General features: G+C 34.3%; 1 protein-coding gene across 7 annotated transcripts; it reads right to left on the bottom strand.

The window, feature by feature from the left end:
* Positions 1 to 293: 293 nt before the first annotated feature.
* LOC117930691 (nuclear transport factor 2-like) lies at positions 294 to 16,790 on the bottom strand. 7 transcript variants are annotated; one of them, XR_004653932.1, is made up of 11 exons: positions 16,676 to 16,790; positions 15,382 to 15,568; positions 13,259 to 13,553; positions 12,930 to 13,168; positions 12,667 to 12,847; positions 12,243 to 12,364; positions 12,074 to 12,139; positions 5,906 to 5,984; positions 5,173 to 5,289; positions 1,088 to 1,151; positions 855 to 872 (listed from the first exon to the last, which is right to left on the bottom strand). XR_004653932.1 is itself a non-coding variant. In XM_034851331.1 (10 exons), the coding sequence occupies exons 2-9, from the start codon at positions 15,565 to 15,567 to the stop codon at positions 1,111 to 1,113; spliced, it is 1,209 nt and encodes a 402-aa protein (XP_034707222.1). In that variant the 5' UTR covers position 15,568; positions 16,676 to 16,790; the 3' UTR covers positions 782 to 872; positions 1,088 to 1,110. The 7 variants fall into 7 exon arrangements, 6 of the variants coding, with proteins under 6 accessions (XP_034707218.1, XP_034707220.1, XP_034707219.1 ...); XM_034851331.1 differs by lacking the exon at positions 5,173 to 5,289 and having other exon boundaries at positions 782 to 872; XM_034851330.1 differs by lacking the exon at positions 855 to 872 and having other exon boundaries at positions 5,210 to 5,289.
* Positions 16,791 to 19,048: the final 2,258 nt, after the last annotated feature.

Below are 19,048 nucleotides of genomic sequence, written 5' to 3'. Positions count from 1 at the left end.
AGAGATTTCACTATTTTGCATTTTGATTTTGTGTTGTCATAGGTTGATCACAGTTCTTTATTCTTTGGTCTAATTTCTTGGCACAATAATCTTATTTACTTATTCCTTAATCCATATGTTTGTACATTTATTGGAGGGTTCACAACTTTACACTATTGTTTCATTCTTTGACGTGGTCTGTTTTCAACTTTTCATCCCATCAAATGTATAATGTAGGGTTTTGTCATGCTAACATAGCCAGACTAACTCCGACAAAGAAACAAAGAAACAAAGAAGATGAGCTCCATGCTTTGGGGAAAAATAAGGTTGTTAGGGACCAAGGGCCAATCAATCACATGCTACAACTCTGGAATTCCACTATGTGTTGGAAAACTGAAACATTAATAAGATTCTGCAGAACTTACATTCGCCCTACACAAAATTCTGTTGAACAAAACTCCCCACTACACAATGCCTTTTCATCTTGGCCTCCCTCCCCAACTCTTTTTTTTTTTGAAGTTACTCCTAACCAGAATCAACTGGGTTTTAACTACTCATTAACTTAATATCATCAAATTATACATGTTTCTCTGAGTGTTCATCCCATCACTGACTGTAAAAACATCTTCGTCAAAAGAATTCCCACCAAAATTCTTATCTCATATTTCACCTGGAACCAGCATTCTGGGTGTGCCCACTTGGACGCCCAGCTCTCCCTCGTCCTTGTCGATAGCCTTCTCCTCCACTGCGCCCACTTGGACCCCTACCTCGCCCTGAAAACTCGCCCCGGATTCCATACTCGATTCTAACAAACCCTCTTCCACCACCAAAACTTCCCCGGCCCCGGAACACACCCCTTCCGGAAGGGAATCTACCTCCTCTCCCACTGCCAACTGCAAGAACCAGCAGCATAGTCAGCGTTCAGACATATATTAAGCATTATCATCTAAAAGTCCATGCACCTCCATTCTCTACTAATATCATAAGCATAAGCCAACATCAATGCAATTTTACCTTTTGATCTCTAATATTTCTATTTAACAATCAAAATTCTAATAGATTCAAAGTGGAAGGAAGGAGCACCCCAAAGCAAATATTCATGATTTACCTCGAGTTGTAGTTCTCTTTATCTCAACAACAGCTTGATGATCCCCAATAATGATGGGTGAAGCCTGAAATGTTACATTTCAAGTAGATAAGAAAACCAGAAATTTTAAAAAATTTGGAAGTGTAATGAAATATAGTTGAAAGTTTATAAGTTAGTAACCCTAGAAATCCAAACATAGAAAAAAAAAAATTATTAGACAAGTGGGCTTCTGTTGAAGCTGTATGACAATTAAAGGACAAGATCCTTCATCACTTGAATAAAATTTCATATAGATGTATTGTCCAGCATAGAACAATGACAACCATACACACCCAGAAAGTGCAGTACACCAAACTCACTAGACGAAGGCTAACCATCCAGGGAATATGTAAATAACCTAATCGGAGAACTAAGGAGAACAATCCATATTTGAAGCAAACTACATTTTCTCCTTCACATCAATTTTTAAACACCATAAAATTCATTGCAATATCAGCTGACTTGGATAAAGATGAAACAAGTCAGGTGTATCAACATGTCATCTCATGTATGTCAGGCTTGATCATGAATTTTATTTGAAGAACTATGCAAGAATACAATGATAACCATATTCAAACTTACCCTACTACATATCAGGAGTTTCGATGAGTTTTGATGTTTTCGAGGATACCATGAAAAATTTTCAATATATACAGTTCTTTTGATAGGTAAATGAAAATAGTATTATAGTGCCAAAAGGGGCACACCACAGTACACATAGTGTATACAACAACTGCCAAATAGTGCCAAAAACGATAGGGAAAACAAAAATATTTCCTTCCTCAATCTGATCCCAACCAATCAATAAAATCATTTATGAACATAGTTGAATTTTCTATAAACAAATTAGTCCAAGATAACAAGCTGCACAAAAACAAAAATTTCAGCTTTTGAACGGAAGACTCCACATTGTTGAAAGATCTACTTTTCTCTTTCCATATTGTCCAAAAAAGGCATAAAGGCTCCAAACTTTCTTCTGCTTTCTTCCAACAAAAGAGCCATGTCACCCTAAAAGGGTCTCTCAATTGTAGAGTGGATCACCCAACACACCCCAAACAAGGAGAACAAGAGCTCCTACAACATCGTCGCCTTTCCACAATGCAAGAGGAGGTGATCAATCGACTCCTCATGAGCATAACAAAGGAAGCATCTATGGACTAAAGACCAACCCCTCCTTTGTAGTTGGTCTAAAGTCAAAACTTTCCCCCACGTTGCCTCCCAAGCAAAAAAACTTACCTTTGGAGGAACCCACGCATTCCACACTACACTTGTTGGGAAAGGCTCTATCCTTCCTCCCTCAAGGATAGAATAGAGGGACTTAACAGAGAAGGATCCACTCTTTGTTTTCACCTAAAACACCCTGTCCTCCCCTTCCACATCCACCGCCTTACCTTGAAGCCTTAAACAAAAGCACTACACGGTCTCTATCTCCCAGTCATTGAGAGGTCTAGAGAAGTTAGGAATCCAAACACCTTCCTCAGAAGAGTGCATCCACAAATCTGCCACTCAAGCCTCTTCAAAGTTGGCTAGGGCAAATAAGGAAGGGAAAGAGACACAAAAAGGCTCATCACCACATCAATTGTCTTTCCAAAACTTAACCCTTCTTCCATTGCCCACCGTGAAAGAAATTCTACAAGAAACTAACTCCCACAAATTCCTTACAGCCTTCCATAACCCAACGCCATAGCTACCCTTCACTTCCTTAGAGCACCAACCCCATTCCATTTCCCCGTATTCCCTATAAATAGTTTCTCTCCAGAAGACATCCCTTTCTGTAGCAAAGTGCTAATTCCACTTGCAAATAAGGGCCTTATTTAGAGAGTGAAGGCGTCTAACTCCAAGACCCCCTTTTCTCTTATCCAAATAAACAATAGCTCACTTCACTAAATGAGGCCTACTCTCTAAAGACCCACCTCCCCAAAGAAAATCTCTTTGGATTTTCTCCAACCTTAAACAAACTCCCTCGGTATCCGGAACAAAGACATCAAGTGGATTGGCAAGCTAACTAGTGTGCTCTTGATTAGCGTTAACCTCCACCCTTTGGAAATATATTGTCTTTTCCACATTGCCAATCTCTTTCGGAACCTTTCTTCAACCTCGTCTCAAGCCACCACGGAATTATGAGTAGCCCCTAGCCTAGCGGGAGCCCCAAATAAGTGGTCAGGAGCACACCCACTTTGCATCCTATTTTAAAAGTCATCTCCTCTACATTCATCACCCTCCCAATTGAAATAAGCTCATTCTTAGCTAAATTAATTTTCAAACCCAAAATGGCCTCAAACCACATGAACAACCAACTCAAATAAGTCATTTGGTTAAAAATGGCCTCACAAAACACCAAGGTATCGTCGACGAACAATAGATAGGAAACCTCCAAATCCTCTCCATTTCTACCAAACATTTGGAAACCAAACAAATAACCCCCCTCACTTACCATTCTAAGAAGGCAACCGAGTGCCTCCTTTGCTAGGACAAAAAAATACGGTGAAAGCGGTCCCCCTGTCTTAAACTCCTAGAACTTTGAAAAAATCTCGACGGGGTGCCATTCGCTAGCACCGAGAACCTTGGAGTTGAGATGCACCACTTGATCCAATTGATCCACCGTCGTCCAAAGCCCATTTTTTCTAACACCTCAAGTAAAAAGTTCCAGTTAACACGGTCATAAGCCTTTTCAATATCAAGCTTGCAAAGCACCCCAACTCTATTGCTTTTCAGAATCGAATCAATTGCTTCATTTGCTATAAGCACCGCATCAAAAATTTGTCTTCCTTCCACAAATGCATTTTTGGAGATCACTTTGCCCACCATTTTTTTAACCTATTAGCCAACAGCTTGTAAAGGCTGCCCACCAAACTGGCAATATGAATCATTTACCAGTTTTATATTGCTTTCTGAAATACTAACACTGGCTAGTAGTTTTAACTACCTTTTGCGATTGTAAATAAAATGAACCTGAAACCACTCAACTTCAGTTAAAATGAGAATGCATATCCAGAGACACACTCTCTTCTCTTTTCATCAAAGGTAAGGCTACACAAGCACTCATTGAATGATCCAAAGAGAGTATCAGCAATCTAAACGGACGATCAAACCTCAATGAAAGTCTCCCCACATTCTACTGAATCTTAAAAAAGGGCCCAGTACCCATCTCCTCACCACAAAGGATAATAATAATAAAATTACAACAACAATAAGCTTCTGACAGGAATATTACAATTGCAGATTTATGGAAGCTGCAGGAAATAGAGGCCATTGGGCATTGCAGTTCAAAAGACTACTTCAGGATTGGGAAACAGAGGTGTGACCCAATTTTTGGAACTCAATTATTCTGTGAGAGTGCAAGATGCAAGAATGGAAAGCTCACCATGGAAAGAGGATAGGATAGGAAGATTCAATACAAAGTAGTACCACAATGCTAAGACTAAAGTATTGTTCCTAGCCAAAGAAATTTAGGGTCCTAATTTCCTTTAAGAACCTGTTTTTTTGCTTGGGAAGCAATATGGGGAAAGAGCCTTACTATAGACATTCTAATGCAAAGAGGCTGAATGACGATAAATAGGTGTAGTCTGTAATAGGACAAAAAAGCTGTGGTTTTTTTCTATCAATCTGGGTCTAAGATGGGTGTTTCTAACTTTAGTGAAAAAGATCTCCTCCTCGGGTGGAAGTTAAAGTGGTTGGACATGAGGAGAAAGAAGGTTTGGTAAATGGCTTCCCTATTGGAAAGAGCATAATGGAAGGATTTCCATTGAAGAACAGCCAGATCAAAAATTGATGGAAATCTTCATTAAATCCCCATTAGAGTGGTCCCATGTTTTGTTGGGAACGGAGAATTACACAATGCTGAATTTCTTAGATAGCCTTAATCGTGATCAAATAGGTTTTTATGAAGGCTGATTTGTGTAAATGCATTTTTTGATGCCTACTGTATACCACTTGTGTACATAGGGTGTGGCCCTTTTGTTTGGCACTCTTCAACATACCCTCTGTTTGTCCACTTAATAAAAAAGAAGCAATGACAGTAAGAGCCAAAAATTTTAAAAGAGTTTATAAAATCATTCAATATTAACCTGAAAATTAGCATTTCCTTAACATTAAGTCAACCACCTTGCTGGAGGCCTAAAACCTTTCCCCCCTTTCAAAGATAACAGAGTTTAGTTGAGTAGAGAAAATACGCCAATGGTGTACTACAAAATTAAACAAAGTGAAGAAGTTAGAAGTATTCAAAAGAATGTTGGCACATGGTTTATCCAGTCATCTAACTTTATTGGCTTCGTATCAAACACTACAAGCGATTTGAGCTGATATGAGCAAATACTCTCCCAACATGCACAAATTTCAATTGCTGAAAAGAAATCTAAATAAAATTCACTTGTGTTTGTGCAATTAATCCTTCAAATACAAGCCTGCAAATAAGTAAAAATCTTTATATCAGCCAGTAGCAGTATTTCTTCCTTAGAGATTCTTCCAACCACTCCTTCAATGAAGAAGAGGAATTAAGATAAAGTGGACCCGTATGTTTTTGGTCCTTAAAATAGCATCTATCAAATGATGTCTTCTTATAATGGGGAGGCTGGTTTCTTATAGATGAATGACATCAGGGTAAGGATTTGGAAGACAGGATTGAGGGTCTGCATGACACTTGCATGAAGATGATATGAGGGAGAGAAGAATCTCCAATCCCAATAGAGGATTAACAATCCTAAACATTTTGCTAGACAGAAAATAATGTAACTTTAGTAAAACAGAGTAGAAACAAGAAAACAGTGAAAATATGGCTACAGGATATCCAAAAATGAGTACCTTCAGTATCTTGGATCAGTTTTCCACAAGGAAGATGAGATTGAATGTTGATACACACCAACAAGACTGTAGAGAGCTTCTACAGTATTGTATCATCATGACAATTCAGATAAAAGTAAAATTTTTAACAAGGCCATAAGATCATCAGGTTATCAATTGACAGCATGCACCATCAAAGAAAAAAGATTCCCAAAATGAAAATGTTGAGAAGAATGAGTGGCAATGCAACAAACAATAGATAGAAAAACAAAAACCAAAAACAAAACCAAAAACAAAAACAAAAACAAAATTTATTGGGAGAGGAAAAAAGTGATACCAATCAGGAAAAACATTATGAGGCTGAGCATCTAAGATGTCTGGTTATTTGCAAATAAGACAAAAGTGAACCTAGAAGGCGTTAACATTCAAATATTAAAGTTGAAGTAGGTTAAGGTGACCAGAAAGACATTGGTTGAGGTATACAGCTGAATAACAATGATGGAGCCAGAAATTGTTGAGGGGAGACAAATAAGAAAAATTATGAAGCATAAATAGAAAAGTTATGGAATATAATGAACATCAGTAAGTTCTTTTATTTTGAGAAAGGTTGATGCTTCCATCATTATTATTCAATAAATTAATCAATTTTATATTATTCAATAAATTAAGCAATTTTATATCTTAGAGATTGGGATCTTTTATGTATTCTTGTTCGCCTATCAAAAAAATGTTCAAGAAAAGAAATAAATATATAAATTATTCAACCAAAACAATGAAAACATTAGTAAAAATATTTTTAAAATTTTATAAAAATATTTAAAATATTTAATTTTTTTTTTTCAAAAGAATTAGAAAAATAACAAGATAATTTCACTAGAAAATCTTCAATAGTTTTAATAGATATTTGCAATGAACTTTTTTTTACTTTCTTAAACAATTCAATAATTTCTCTAATAAATTTTAGGATTTTTTTTTTTAAATCAAGAATGTCCAATAATTATATGCAATCTAGTAATTAAGTATCATTGCAAATTCGTTATTATTTAATTAAATATGAAAATTCAAAATGTTTAAACATCTCAAAATTGACAAGTACCCACCATTAAAAAATCATTTAATAAAATATTAAACACAAAATTACAAAACTTTCCATTTGTTAGGAATAAAATTATAGAAAACCAAAATTTTCATATAACCAAATGAAAATTTCGAAAAGTTAAATTTAATATATTGAGGGAATGAAAAATAGATTAAGATAAGAAAAAAAATTATTGATAAGTATGAATATTAAATGAACTTTATAAAATATTTCATTTGTTTGTTTGTTAATTTTTTATTTAAAATTTATGAAATCTTTTTTTTTTTTTTTGATAAGTAAGCACATATATTAACAAAAGGCAAAAAAGCCGCAAAGCATGCAGGGAGTATACGAGACGACTATGGCCTCCCAACTAAAAAACAAAACAACCCAACCCCTAATTGGAGGCTAACCACTCCAAGAAACCTATTAGGGAGTTCGACTCCATACCAATGTACACTTTAGCCCAACCCCAAATATTACACACAAACGAAGTTATTAACTTCTGAACTGCTAACACCCCCCCCTAAAAGCTAGCCTATTCATCTCCTTCCAAATTGTCCATTTTACAGCGGAATGGACTTCCACAATTTTTTCCTTTTTTTCCCCACAAAAGAGCCCTTCCAGCTACATAGAACCTCCTTTACAGATTCTGGAAAGACCCACTGAACACCACACAACACAAGAATGATATCCCACAACCCTTTTACCACTGTACAATGAATTAAAATATGATTAATCGTTTCCTCTTCACACCCACACAAGAAACAACGGTTAGGAAATTGTCACCCTCTTCTCTGAAGCCTATCAAGAGTGAGGACCTTCCCCCATGCGGCTTCCCAAACAAAAAAAGCAATTTTGGTTGGAACTCTGTCCACCCAAACATTGCTATAAGGGAACTCATCGACAATAGGGCTTGCCAACACACTGTACGCTTTCTTGACTTTAAACAGCCCGTCTCCTCCTTCTTTCCAAATCACCGAGTCTTCCTCCAAAGTTACTCTATGCTCCCTCAACTCAACCAACAAATTGCCCACCATATCCAACTCCCAGTCATTAAAGGCCCTTAAAAACCTTAAATTCCACCCTCCTTGACCAAAATTCTGATCCCATGTTTCCTCCACTGTCACATTATGAAATCTTTTATTTAAATCCTACTATATACATATAACTTGGAACTTTGTTTTTTCATAGGTAATAAAAAAGTTGTACATACACGATGAAAGAAAATAGAACACCACCAACAAATACAATAGATACAAAATGACAAGACCACAAAAGAGAGAACACAAAAAATAACCCCTTAAAAAAATTCCAACCAATCTACAAAATCAATCAAAAACGTTAAACCTCCTTGGTAACAAATCACTTGGGAACAAAGACTTTAGCTTATGATCAAGCTTTTTCTCATTTTAAATGCTCTTCAGTTCTTTTCTTCTAGATTGTTCAAAAAATGCATAGAGTGACTCTCCAAATCTTCTTTTATTTTCTCCCAACAAAAGAATCATGCCAACTTGAAAGAGTTCCTCCAACCGTGGAAAGGAGCACCCAAACTATGCGAAAAAGGAACAACAACAAATGCCTTAGAACCCTTGATTTGGCACAACGAAGAAGATTGTGACCAATTAATTCCCCATTGATTTTACAAAGAAAACATCTTTTTAGGGCTAATCTAACATCAATGCTTTTCCCCAACCGGCTTCCCAAGTAAAAAAGGCTCACTTTAGACAAGATGCATGAATTCCAAATAATGTCCAATGGGAAGGCAATTGACCTTGCCAACTCCAAGACAAAGTAGAGGGATTTAACAAAAGATGAAATAAAATCCATTCCTTGACTCCTTCCAAATCACCTTGTCGTTTTCTCCCCTTCTCATTGCCTTAACTTGTAATCTTGAGAAAAAATTCTCAAAACTACCAAACTTCCAACTGTTTACGTGTTTAAAAAAACATAGAATCAATGACCTCTAGTGCCTATCTCATCCCATAAATCCACCACCCAAGCATCTTTGGACAATATTAGAGCATACAAAGAGGGAAAGGACTCCTCCCACAAGGGATCCCATGTAACTTGAATCATTATACATTATCATTACTTTGAGATTAGTATTAGTTTTTCCCAACAGTGTTTAATTACAATTAATTTTTAAAAAAAAATTAAATTAATACTTTTTTTAAGGGGGGCAAAATTAAATTTTTTTAATTCAAATTTGAGAAAGGGCATGAGTCTAGCTCACATTGGTTCCCACAAGGTTGAATAGCCCACTTTACATAGTTAGATTTGGGCACTATTAAGTTGATTTTTTGTCCTAATTTAACCACCTAAACAATTTGCTAGATATGGAAGTACAATCCTTGATTAGTGTTCAAATGATTCAAAATGACAATAGTTAAATGATCCAAAATAAGTTCAAATGAGCAGCCCTCCCAAGTTTTTTTTTCTCTTCTTCTTATCAAAGGATCCATCCCAACTCAAAAAGATATCTATCTCTGAATAGTGCATCATCCCTTGCATTCCAAATAAGGCATAAATCAGCTAGCACAATATGACTGCTTTCAAGCAATGAAGGAAGATGTGATCAAACATTTATTCTTCTCTTTTGCACAAATAGCTAACCCTTGAAGGAATCCAATGACTCCAAACAATACTCCTGGGGAAAGCCTCCATTCTTCCACTAGGCAAAGAGAAGTAGGGGGATTTAATTGAAAAATTGCACAATTCAAATTCAACCAGCCATTTTATCCTCCACATCCCTTCAAATAGTCCGCACTTGCGATCTTCTAAAAAAACACTCCATCCCATCTAGATCCAAGTGTGGATCTATCTAGTAAAACAAGGGTCCTAAAGCCACCTCCACCTCCACATCCCTTCCCTTCTTCTCCCCCCCAACCCCACCCACCCACACACATAGAAAACAATGCAAAAAAGACTCTCCAAGAGCTAAGTCACAACAGCACCTATCATTCTAAAATTTCACATTCCACCTATTGCCCACCCAAAAACTAGTTCTATTGTTAAAGATGTCCCACCTGTTTCTGATTCCCTTCTCCTTCCCACCATTAGGATTATTACTCCTTCACTTCCTTTGTTTGTATTATGCCTAAACATACTGTAAATTAGAGCAAACACTATTTTAACTTCTGGGTTCCAACCATCACATATTCAGGAAATTCTCTCTTTACTGTCCCACATTATGTTCAACAAAACTTAATTAGACAAATTATTATAATGCATGAGAAGTTTCGAATAGACAGTGAACTCATGTACAGTAATCTCAGGATCCTTTTGGTTCTCTTGCATTCTCCTTTGTAAATTCTTATTTCTCAATTTATATGGAACTTGAAACTTGATCCCATTTGCCCAACCTAGTTTCATTTATGGACCATCTTTAGTAGAAAAGCAAGTTGTAATCCTATTTCTTTGAAATAAATTCCTTTTATCATAGAATAAAAGGGGCACATAGCCCCAATATAAGCTTTCAGTCACGAGGGTTATATTTTTCTTGGTAAATGAATTTTGGAATTTTGGCATTTCTCTTTGGATTAAGTAGGAGTGCTTAGGTGTTTCAATAGCCAAAGATAAGTCTATCAAAAGGAAGATACTGACAGAGGAACCAGATTATTTTTCTACCACTTCAATGGATCTTTAAGTTCTCCAAAGACAAGGAAGCTGGCTAGGCTTAACTCTAGGGTAACAAACCTCACAAGATAGTTCATTTAAACACTGGAACCTAAATCCTTACGGACTTCTATTCCCTCAACTCCCACTATCCAAATGCATTCATGGTGGAAAGAGCAAGCAAATCTTTACACACTCTTTTTGTCCCCATCAAACTACAATAAAAATTGAGACCTTTTCCCACCATTTTTCTTGATTTCATTGACATATGTAAATACATGTGCAAATACATATACACCCACCCTTTTAGCACAACCTTCATAGCCTAGCCTACAACCTACAACCTACAATTAACCACTCTTATAATGCATATTGGAAATATTGCAAGAGAATGTTATACTAATCCCTCAAAAAAAAATATATTGCCCTTTGTCCTACACCTTACAACCCCATAAGATGACAGATCAGGAATTATATAGTGGTAGCCCCACTAGTATCTATTTGATGATACACACCTAGACAAGAACCATAAATCAAACATGCTTACTATACACCTGAAATAACACTCTAAAAAAATAATGGACAACAAGCTAGAGCATGCAACAGATACGGAAGCTACCACCCCACAAGAATGAGTAAAGCAATAACTGCTGTCCAAATCATGTGACTTCTCTTGATGTGGAAATTACTTAGTAATTTACTTATTCCTGAGAAGTGTTGGCTTCCAAAACTAAATGCTTAGAGGGTAAGACAATCAAATAATCAGGGTTGTGCTTGTCTGCTGGTTAGACGAGTGATGGATGAGCGCCTGCTGCCTCAAGAAAAAAAGGTGGATGAAAAATATCTTATAGAAAAAAAACTAAACAATGATGCATGATCAGAGATTACATTTGAATGGGAGAGCTGACTTTTAATCTGGATGGATAACTATGCTTTGCCAAGATATAATGTTCAAATATGATACTCACACTAAGTTTAAACTCTATCAGCCTAAAGTTGAAGAGGTAGATTTTAAGAAGATATAGTGACATTTACATAAAATATAAATCCTACACTTCTTCCTTTTGTATCCGAGGAATGAGGAGCTCATTCATTTCCAATAGGCACATGGAAATTGCCTGGGGCTTTAAAAGAGTTGGTCATATCAAACAATGGCAAAATTGGGCATTTGAAACAAAAAAGTGACCGCAAATCATCATCAAACTAGGACTAAAATGTTTGACATTGGAGGGTGCTACAAGGACAAGAGGAGGGAACACCAAGGTAAACATGCATAGAAGTGTAGAAAAGAAAAGACACGGTTTCCTATAATATTTAATAGCACATATAGCCTTCAACGGAGCAGAACAGCTGAAAATTGTAATAGCCTATCCCAAGTAGTTGGAATAAGCCTTAGTTAACAGTAATGATAATAAAAATACCAAGAGGTCAAACAGATCATCTTGAAAGTTGCAGCATCATAATGCCAACAAAGATCAATTTATAAGACATACCTGAATTGCACTGTGCATGGAGCTCAATGACAGAAATTCAACAAAGCCAAAACAGTATGCCTGTTGCTGAACAGTCACAATATGAAATAATCAAATAAAATCAAGTAAATAAATGCTGAGGTGAGGGGAAAACATAACATTATATAAAATATTTGGGTATGCAACCAACCTTATTACTTCTGACTTGGACACCACCCTGCTTGATAGGTCCAAATTTCTGGAATTCAGCCTCAAGCTGAGAAACAGTCACATTTAAGGGCAAATTCCGGATGTAAATTGAATGGCCCTCAACTGCAAGGGATAGAATATTTTAGCCATTAGTAAAGCGCCTATGCATTATTAGAGAAAGGAAAAGAGAAAAGGAAAAAACAAGTTAAACTCAGATCCCATGTATCAAACATATAGATCTGCTCAGCACCAATATACTGCTTTCATACCAGAAAGATGATTAGATTCTAGCATGAGCCAACGTATGAGAATTTTTCTTTTTCTTTTTCTTTTTTTTTTCACATTTAGGTAACCTAAGCACAACTGTTCCAAAAGAGAAAACTACTATATTTTAAGCAACAAAGAAAAACAGGAGGACTATGTACCTTCCTCGGGAGCATCACTACTTTCAGGGGCATTGATGCTACTTGTGACTGATGATTCAGGCACTGGAGCAGGTGCTGCCAGCCCAGGTGACTGGTTCTCAGTTTTTGCAGGAGTCACTTTCGTAGTTTTGGTAGGCACATAAACTTTGGTAGACCCTGAACTGCCCTTCATCACTTTTACCTATGACAAATAATGAACTTCAATGACTAATTCAACACCAAAATAATGCTTATGAATGAATCTATTTGATTTCTGAACCCACAATTGAGGCATAAGACTTCTTTGGAGCATCCTCTTGGGCAGAAGAAGAAGATGATTCTGCAATAGTAGAATCATCATTCTCAATTGGATGAGACTGAGTTTCTGTAAAATCCTCTTCTTCATTAACTAATTGTTCCTCATTTTCCAGTGGATCATAGACTTTCTCAATAACAATCTCATCATCTTCCACAACAGAAGTTGCTGGGTCTGGCACAGGAGGATCAGGATCATGAGTGTGCCCTGGAAACAAAAATAAAAAATTATGCCAAAAGGGTTTTCAACATAATGCCAAAGTAGTATAGCCAAAAAAAACTAACAAAAAAAACCAACCTGGACCTTGGTTCAAGGAGACTGCAGGGGAATCATTGGTTCCATTAATTGGAATGGTTTCCAATGCTTCACCATCCACAATATACCTTAAAACATCATTCAGGACATAGTATCCATTGTATTGTGGAGCAAGAAAAAATGATTGTGTGAACTTTTTTCTCAGTTTATCCTTGGTCATTAAGCATCCAGTTACTAGAACAATTACCCCTCCTTCATAAGAGCTCTGAGAATCTGTAGTCATTATTTCTGTCTTCCTGTTCTTGAACTCAGATGAAAGAATCTTCTCATTGATACCCTGGTCCAACATAAATGACAGTATTACTTGTATGTTGAATCTTGATTAAATATTTTGATAATATTTTTTTAAAGGAAAATAATAAGATTAAAGAGTGCCTAACAAAAAGGAGGGCACAACCCAAGTATAGAAGTATAGAGAGCACCCCAAAGGGCAATAAGGGAAAAGAAAATGGAAACAAGTGGAGAAAAAAAACAAGGGCCACAACTACTTAGCCTGTCCCTAAACTATTAACAAAATCCAAAAAAAAAAAAAAATAGATATCAATTCCCAGAGGAAACCTGGACCAGTCAGAGAGTATTGAGGAATGGATCTTCAACTGCAGATCCAATGCTTCTCCAGTTTTCAAACCCTTTCGTTCTGCTCCCTTCAAATATCCCAAAACAAACAAATAAATAGAAGTCATCCCTCCACACATTTCTTTAATGCTTTCTACCCCTCTGCCACGCCAACCCAATATTAAATCTATCACCATCCACAGGATTGCAACAAAGAAAGCAAGAAATCACAAATCACATGAGCTTTCACTTGATGGATAAGAATGTGGCCACAGACTCTTTCCTAACCTTCCACCCAAAAAAAAAAGAAAAATCTGTCGATCAACAGTCATCTCCTCATTAGATTGTCAATTCTTAGAAACTCTTCCCATATAGCTTCTGTGCAAAAAAGCATACGCTACGAGGGAGGTCCAATCCCCAGTCCTCCCTAGCGGGAAGCTGAGTAGAATGCTCCAAAGGCAAGAACTTCTAGAATGATTTGATAAAGAAGATGTCATTGTTTGCATCCCTCTACACAAGACTATCCTACTCATCCCTTGCAAAGCCACAAAATGAATACACCCAAGGAATTGCCCCGTCAACTCCATCTTCTAGATATGAAACAATCTCTGAAAACAAGGATCCAATGACCCTGCCCCTCCCACTCCACTCACAACTCTGCTACTCCAGCATTTTTATGGGAAGCAATTCAAAACAGAGTCGAGAAACAATTTTTCAAAGGAATCCCCCACTCAACTGTCAAATCAAAACTTGTTCTTGAGCCTATTACCAGAAAAAACATAAAAGTTTCAGGACAAAACTCCTCCAAACTTTTCTAATTGCTTTCCACAAGCCCTGTCCAAATGCTTCTCCTGCCTCCTTAGAACACCACTTACTGTCCACCTCTCCAAATTTACCCCTAATAATCCTTCTCCAAAGACAAAATGTGTACAAGGCGAACATTCTAAATGGAAGCCTGTGAACAAAACATCCTATGCTATGAATTTTTTCAGTAAGTGTTAAGAACACTCTTCAAATGGTTAGTGTTGTTTATCACAGTGATTAGACACTTTTCAGGAGCGCAACCAATGCCTTCAATCAATAAAACCTACAATATTGCATAGTACTTGAAACCCCTTTTGATGTGTGTTTTTAATTTTATTTTTTTTTCTCTTATCTGTTTATATATAAAAATAAAAAAATTATAATAAACAAAACTATAATCTTGCAGATTGACAGAAACACAAAAATAGGAACAACTTAAACTTGTCCTTACAACCAGTATCTGATAGCAAATAAACATATCAGACTGATGTGAAAAGTAGATCACTTGACCAAATGTCTTGTATGATGCAAATCTCCTAAAGTGCCCATATGGTTTTCCAGACTATCAGAGCCTTCACATTCTGACCACCAAAGTTAAATAAGTGAACTATCAAAGAAATGTTTTTTCAAATATACTTAATTTTTTGTTCTCATAAATCTGTATTACAGCTTACTAAAAGGGTAACATAGATCCAATTAAGGAAAGACATCAATAACCCAAAAGAAGGCCACTCCAAGAAACTTACTTGCATGGTTGTCACTGATGACATAAGCCCATTTGAATCTGGCCAGCTCATCACACTTGAATCCCGATAAAATCTGAAAACCAATTCTGGGGAACGGTGAAGAACATAGTAATACTGCTCGACGAAAGCATTTCCAACCACTTCAGCACTGGGAGGAAGTTGAGGATTCTCAGTTTGCATTGCCATTCTGTAGAAAATCCAAAAATGAAATATTACTACAAGAATATCTCCTAACTGTTTGAAAGGAGACAAAAAAGTAGAAACTGAAATTGGCTGAAAGAAAAATAATATTAAAAAATCAGTCATAATCATTATAATGCAATTAAACAGGAAAGTTAAGAAAAGGATTAAACCTCCCATCCGAAGAAAATGTTCCAAAGACACAATGTGAGCTCCGAAAAGTCTAAACTTACAAGGAAGACAAAGTATGAGAAACATAGTCTCAACCCCTACATGAGAAAAGCCCAATTGAACTTGACCTAAATGCCGGCAAGATAAAAGAAACCAAAATGGGATAAAACCTACAATAGGCCATTTATGAAATTAACACTAGGAAATTCCACAGAATTCCCATCCTTAACTAAAAAAGTGGATCCAAACACACTCTGAAATGTTAAAAAGCCACAAATAAATTACAGAAAATAAAAAATAAAAAATCCAAACAGTAAGTTAACATATAAAGTTCCCACATTCTTAAGAAACCCTAAATAATTTGAGACGCAAAATAAAGCTTACATTCATGCTTAAGAAACCCTAAAAAAAGAATTATTTAAAAGATAAAAATACCCCAGAATTTTTAATCAGACAGGGGACACCCAAAAACAGCTCAAAATTTAACACAACAAGGCCAAAAAGGTGGTACAAACCAGGATCAAAACAGAACAAAACTAAAAAAAAGGCTGGACCCTGAGCTCACCCAAATACTCAATTTTTTTATAAAAAAATGCACCCATCTAATAAAACCAACAGATATCAAGAAAACAAGCATGTCTTGCGATCACTCTCTCAGCTGATAAAAAATAAATAAATAAAATAAAATAAAATAAAATAAAAAATAAAAATCAAACCAACATATAATCACCGAACCAAGTCCTCATTAACCATCACAATGTCTGATCGCACCAAGAAATGAAGAGAAAAAACAGCAAAAATTATTCAAAATAAATATTGTAAAAAATAAAAATAAAAATTGTCTGATAATATATGGAAATGCAGCAAAAGAACCCAACCATATAACCCGAAATAATTTGTTTGAAAAAAAATAAAATAAAATAAAAAAGAGCTAGGTGGGTACCTGATACTGGAATGTAGACGTGTGCTGCGAGAAAATCAGGGGAAAAACGATGAAAAGACGAGTGAGTGGGTTCACCACAGAGGGAGAGATGAACGGTTAGCGCAAAAAGAAAGGGAGAGAGTGAAAGCTACATGTGATGTCCTTTGTACTTAAGAAGTGGGTGGCCTCCCTCTCCCTTTCTTTTCTCTACAGTTCCTGCGGTTACCATTTCCATGCATATATTTATTTTAATAAACTCTTATTATTATCATCAAATACGGCATGTGTCTTAGATTTGACGGTTGCAAGCCGTTAAGACTTCTTTTCTAACTTTATTCTATTTTTCTTTAGCCGTGGGGATTCCGTTAAGCAAATTCTTTTTTTTTTTAATATATGTTTTTACTTAATTAATAATAAATATAATAATAATAATTCTATAAAAATTAGAAACTCTTGAAAACTTACTTTTAAAAAATAATGGTATTAACAAATATTTTAGTATTAGAAATTTAAAAAATTAATTAAGCTCTCTAATTATAATATGATATAAATACGGACGTATTTGATATAAGAGAATGAATATTGAATTTAGTCATTTCAATTCATAAGTTTGAATGTATATATGAATGTAAGATTGGAATGACGATTTGTTTATATTTTAATATTAAATAAAAATGTGAATGGAAATAAAAATAAATAAATAAATTATCAATAATATCTATACCTATGGTTTAAAATATATATTTTTATTTCAAAAAATATTACTTTGTACATAGTTTGAAATAATTTTTTATTTTCATTTAAAAAAATCCTTGAGAGTGTTTTTGTTCTAAATAGTGAAAACCTATTTGGGCATGTGATTTAAAAAACGAATTGTTTTTAGAAATTTATACCACTATTTGGTTAATGTTATTTAAAAACAAAGTAAAATAGAGAATTATTCTTACATTTATTTTCATTAGGGAAAATAAATTTCAAATCAAGTGACTTTTTATTAAATTTATTAATAAGTTTAATAATTTTAAAAAATAATTTAAAACTCAATATATATATATATATATATATAATGACTATGAAAAATAATAGACATAATTAATGTTTTAAATTCCTTAATAAATCTTGTAATTTTTAAGACTAATTTGAAATTCAAAAAACTGATTAATTAATTATAGATAAATAAAATAATTCAAAATATCATCTTCATAATTAAGTAATAAATGTAATCATATAATAAAAATTTTGGCTCATTTATACCTCAAAAAAATTAAATTTTACTTGTTTTTATATTCATTTAAAATGGAATAATATTAACAACTATTAATTTTGAATAATTATTTTTTATTTTGTGAAAAAATAATTTAATTATCCTTTTATAAGATGTTAATATTCATATTTTTATAATATTTATAAAATCATAAAATAGTAATAGCAAATATTAATTTTGAATTATTATTATTATTTATTTTTAACAAAATAAATCAATTAATTCAATATCTATATATTTATTAAAAAAACATAATTTATGATTTTGTTATATTATTAATATTCATATTTTATTAAAAACTATTTATTTTAAATTTATTTGCAATTAAAAAATTGTTTTTATTTTTAACAAGATGTAAAGTAAATTTACTTTACATTATATAAATTGAATTTACAATTCATGTTTCTTATAAAATCAAAATAAAAAATTATTTTTAAAAACAACTTATCTAAAAAAAATATTTAGTTTTTTAATTTTTTAAAAATAACTTACACTCAAGAATCAAAATATCTCATAATTTAGATGAATTGAAATCCCACTTATAAGTGATATTTCATTTTCATTGGAATCGCTTTTGATTTCATTCCTAGTATCACTTAAGTTATCCAGCGGGAATGAAAAAGAAAAGAAATGAGATGATCATTCTCACTCTTCATTCTAATGTATCAATCACACATTTAAGGCTACCCACTACTTCTATACCTACTTTTAGATTCAACCAAAGTAAAGTTATTATCTACTTCAAGTACTACCTACTTTTAAATTCAAGCAAAGTAGAGAAAAGTTATTATCTACTTCAAGTATTGCTACATCAAACTTCAAATACTAAGATTTTATGTCTTTCCAAAAAATAAATATTTGAAATGATAGAAGAGTATGGTGTGTCAAATCCCTAATTGTAATGACCCAAATTTGTAGTATATTGAATTATTTGGGTCAATCCACATAGAACTCTACTCCTTAGTAAGTTGTCAAAAAGATTTTGTAAGCATTAGTTACTTTGTGTAAGATCATTTTTTTTTAATCTTCTAATCTTAAGAGAAACTTCTATAATAAATTTACTTAAGCTAGACTTACTTCTTTTAATTCTCAAACTCCTATAGTTGTTCTTGTGGCTCTCACAACCTTAC

The sequence above is a fragment of the Vitis riparia genome, chromosome 14 (assembly GCF_004353265.1).
Source record: "Vitis riparia cultivar Riparia Gloire de Montpellier isolate 1030 chromosome 14, EGFV_Vit.rip_1.0, whole genome shotgun sequence".
Taxonomy (NCBI): domain Eukaryota; kingdom Viridiplantae; phylum Streptophyta; class Magnoliopsida; order Vitales; family Vitaceae; genus Vitis; species Vitis riparia.
Note: the sequence above shows the minus strand (reverse complement) of the source record. Positions and strands in the feature narration are given on the sequence as shown.

Coding starts and splice junctions, on each gene's coding strand:
- LOC117930691 (XM_034851327.1), bottom strand. CDS start 15,567: ATGGCAATGCAAACTGAGAATCCTCAACTTCCTCCCAGTGCTGAAGTG. Junction 12,140..12,242: donor TCCAAGTCAGAAGTAATAAG/GTTGGTTGCATA, acceptor GTGACTGTTCAG/CAACAGGCATACTGTTTTGG. Junction 1,152..12,073: donor CCATGCACAGTGCAATTCAG/GTATGTCTTATA, acceptor GTAACATTTCAG/GCTTCACCCATCATTATTGG.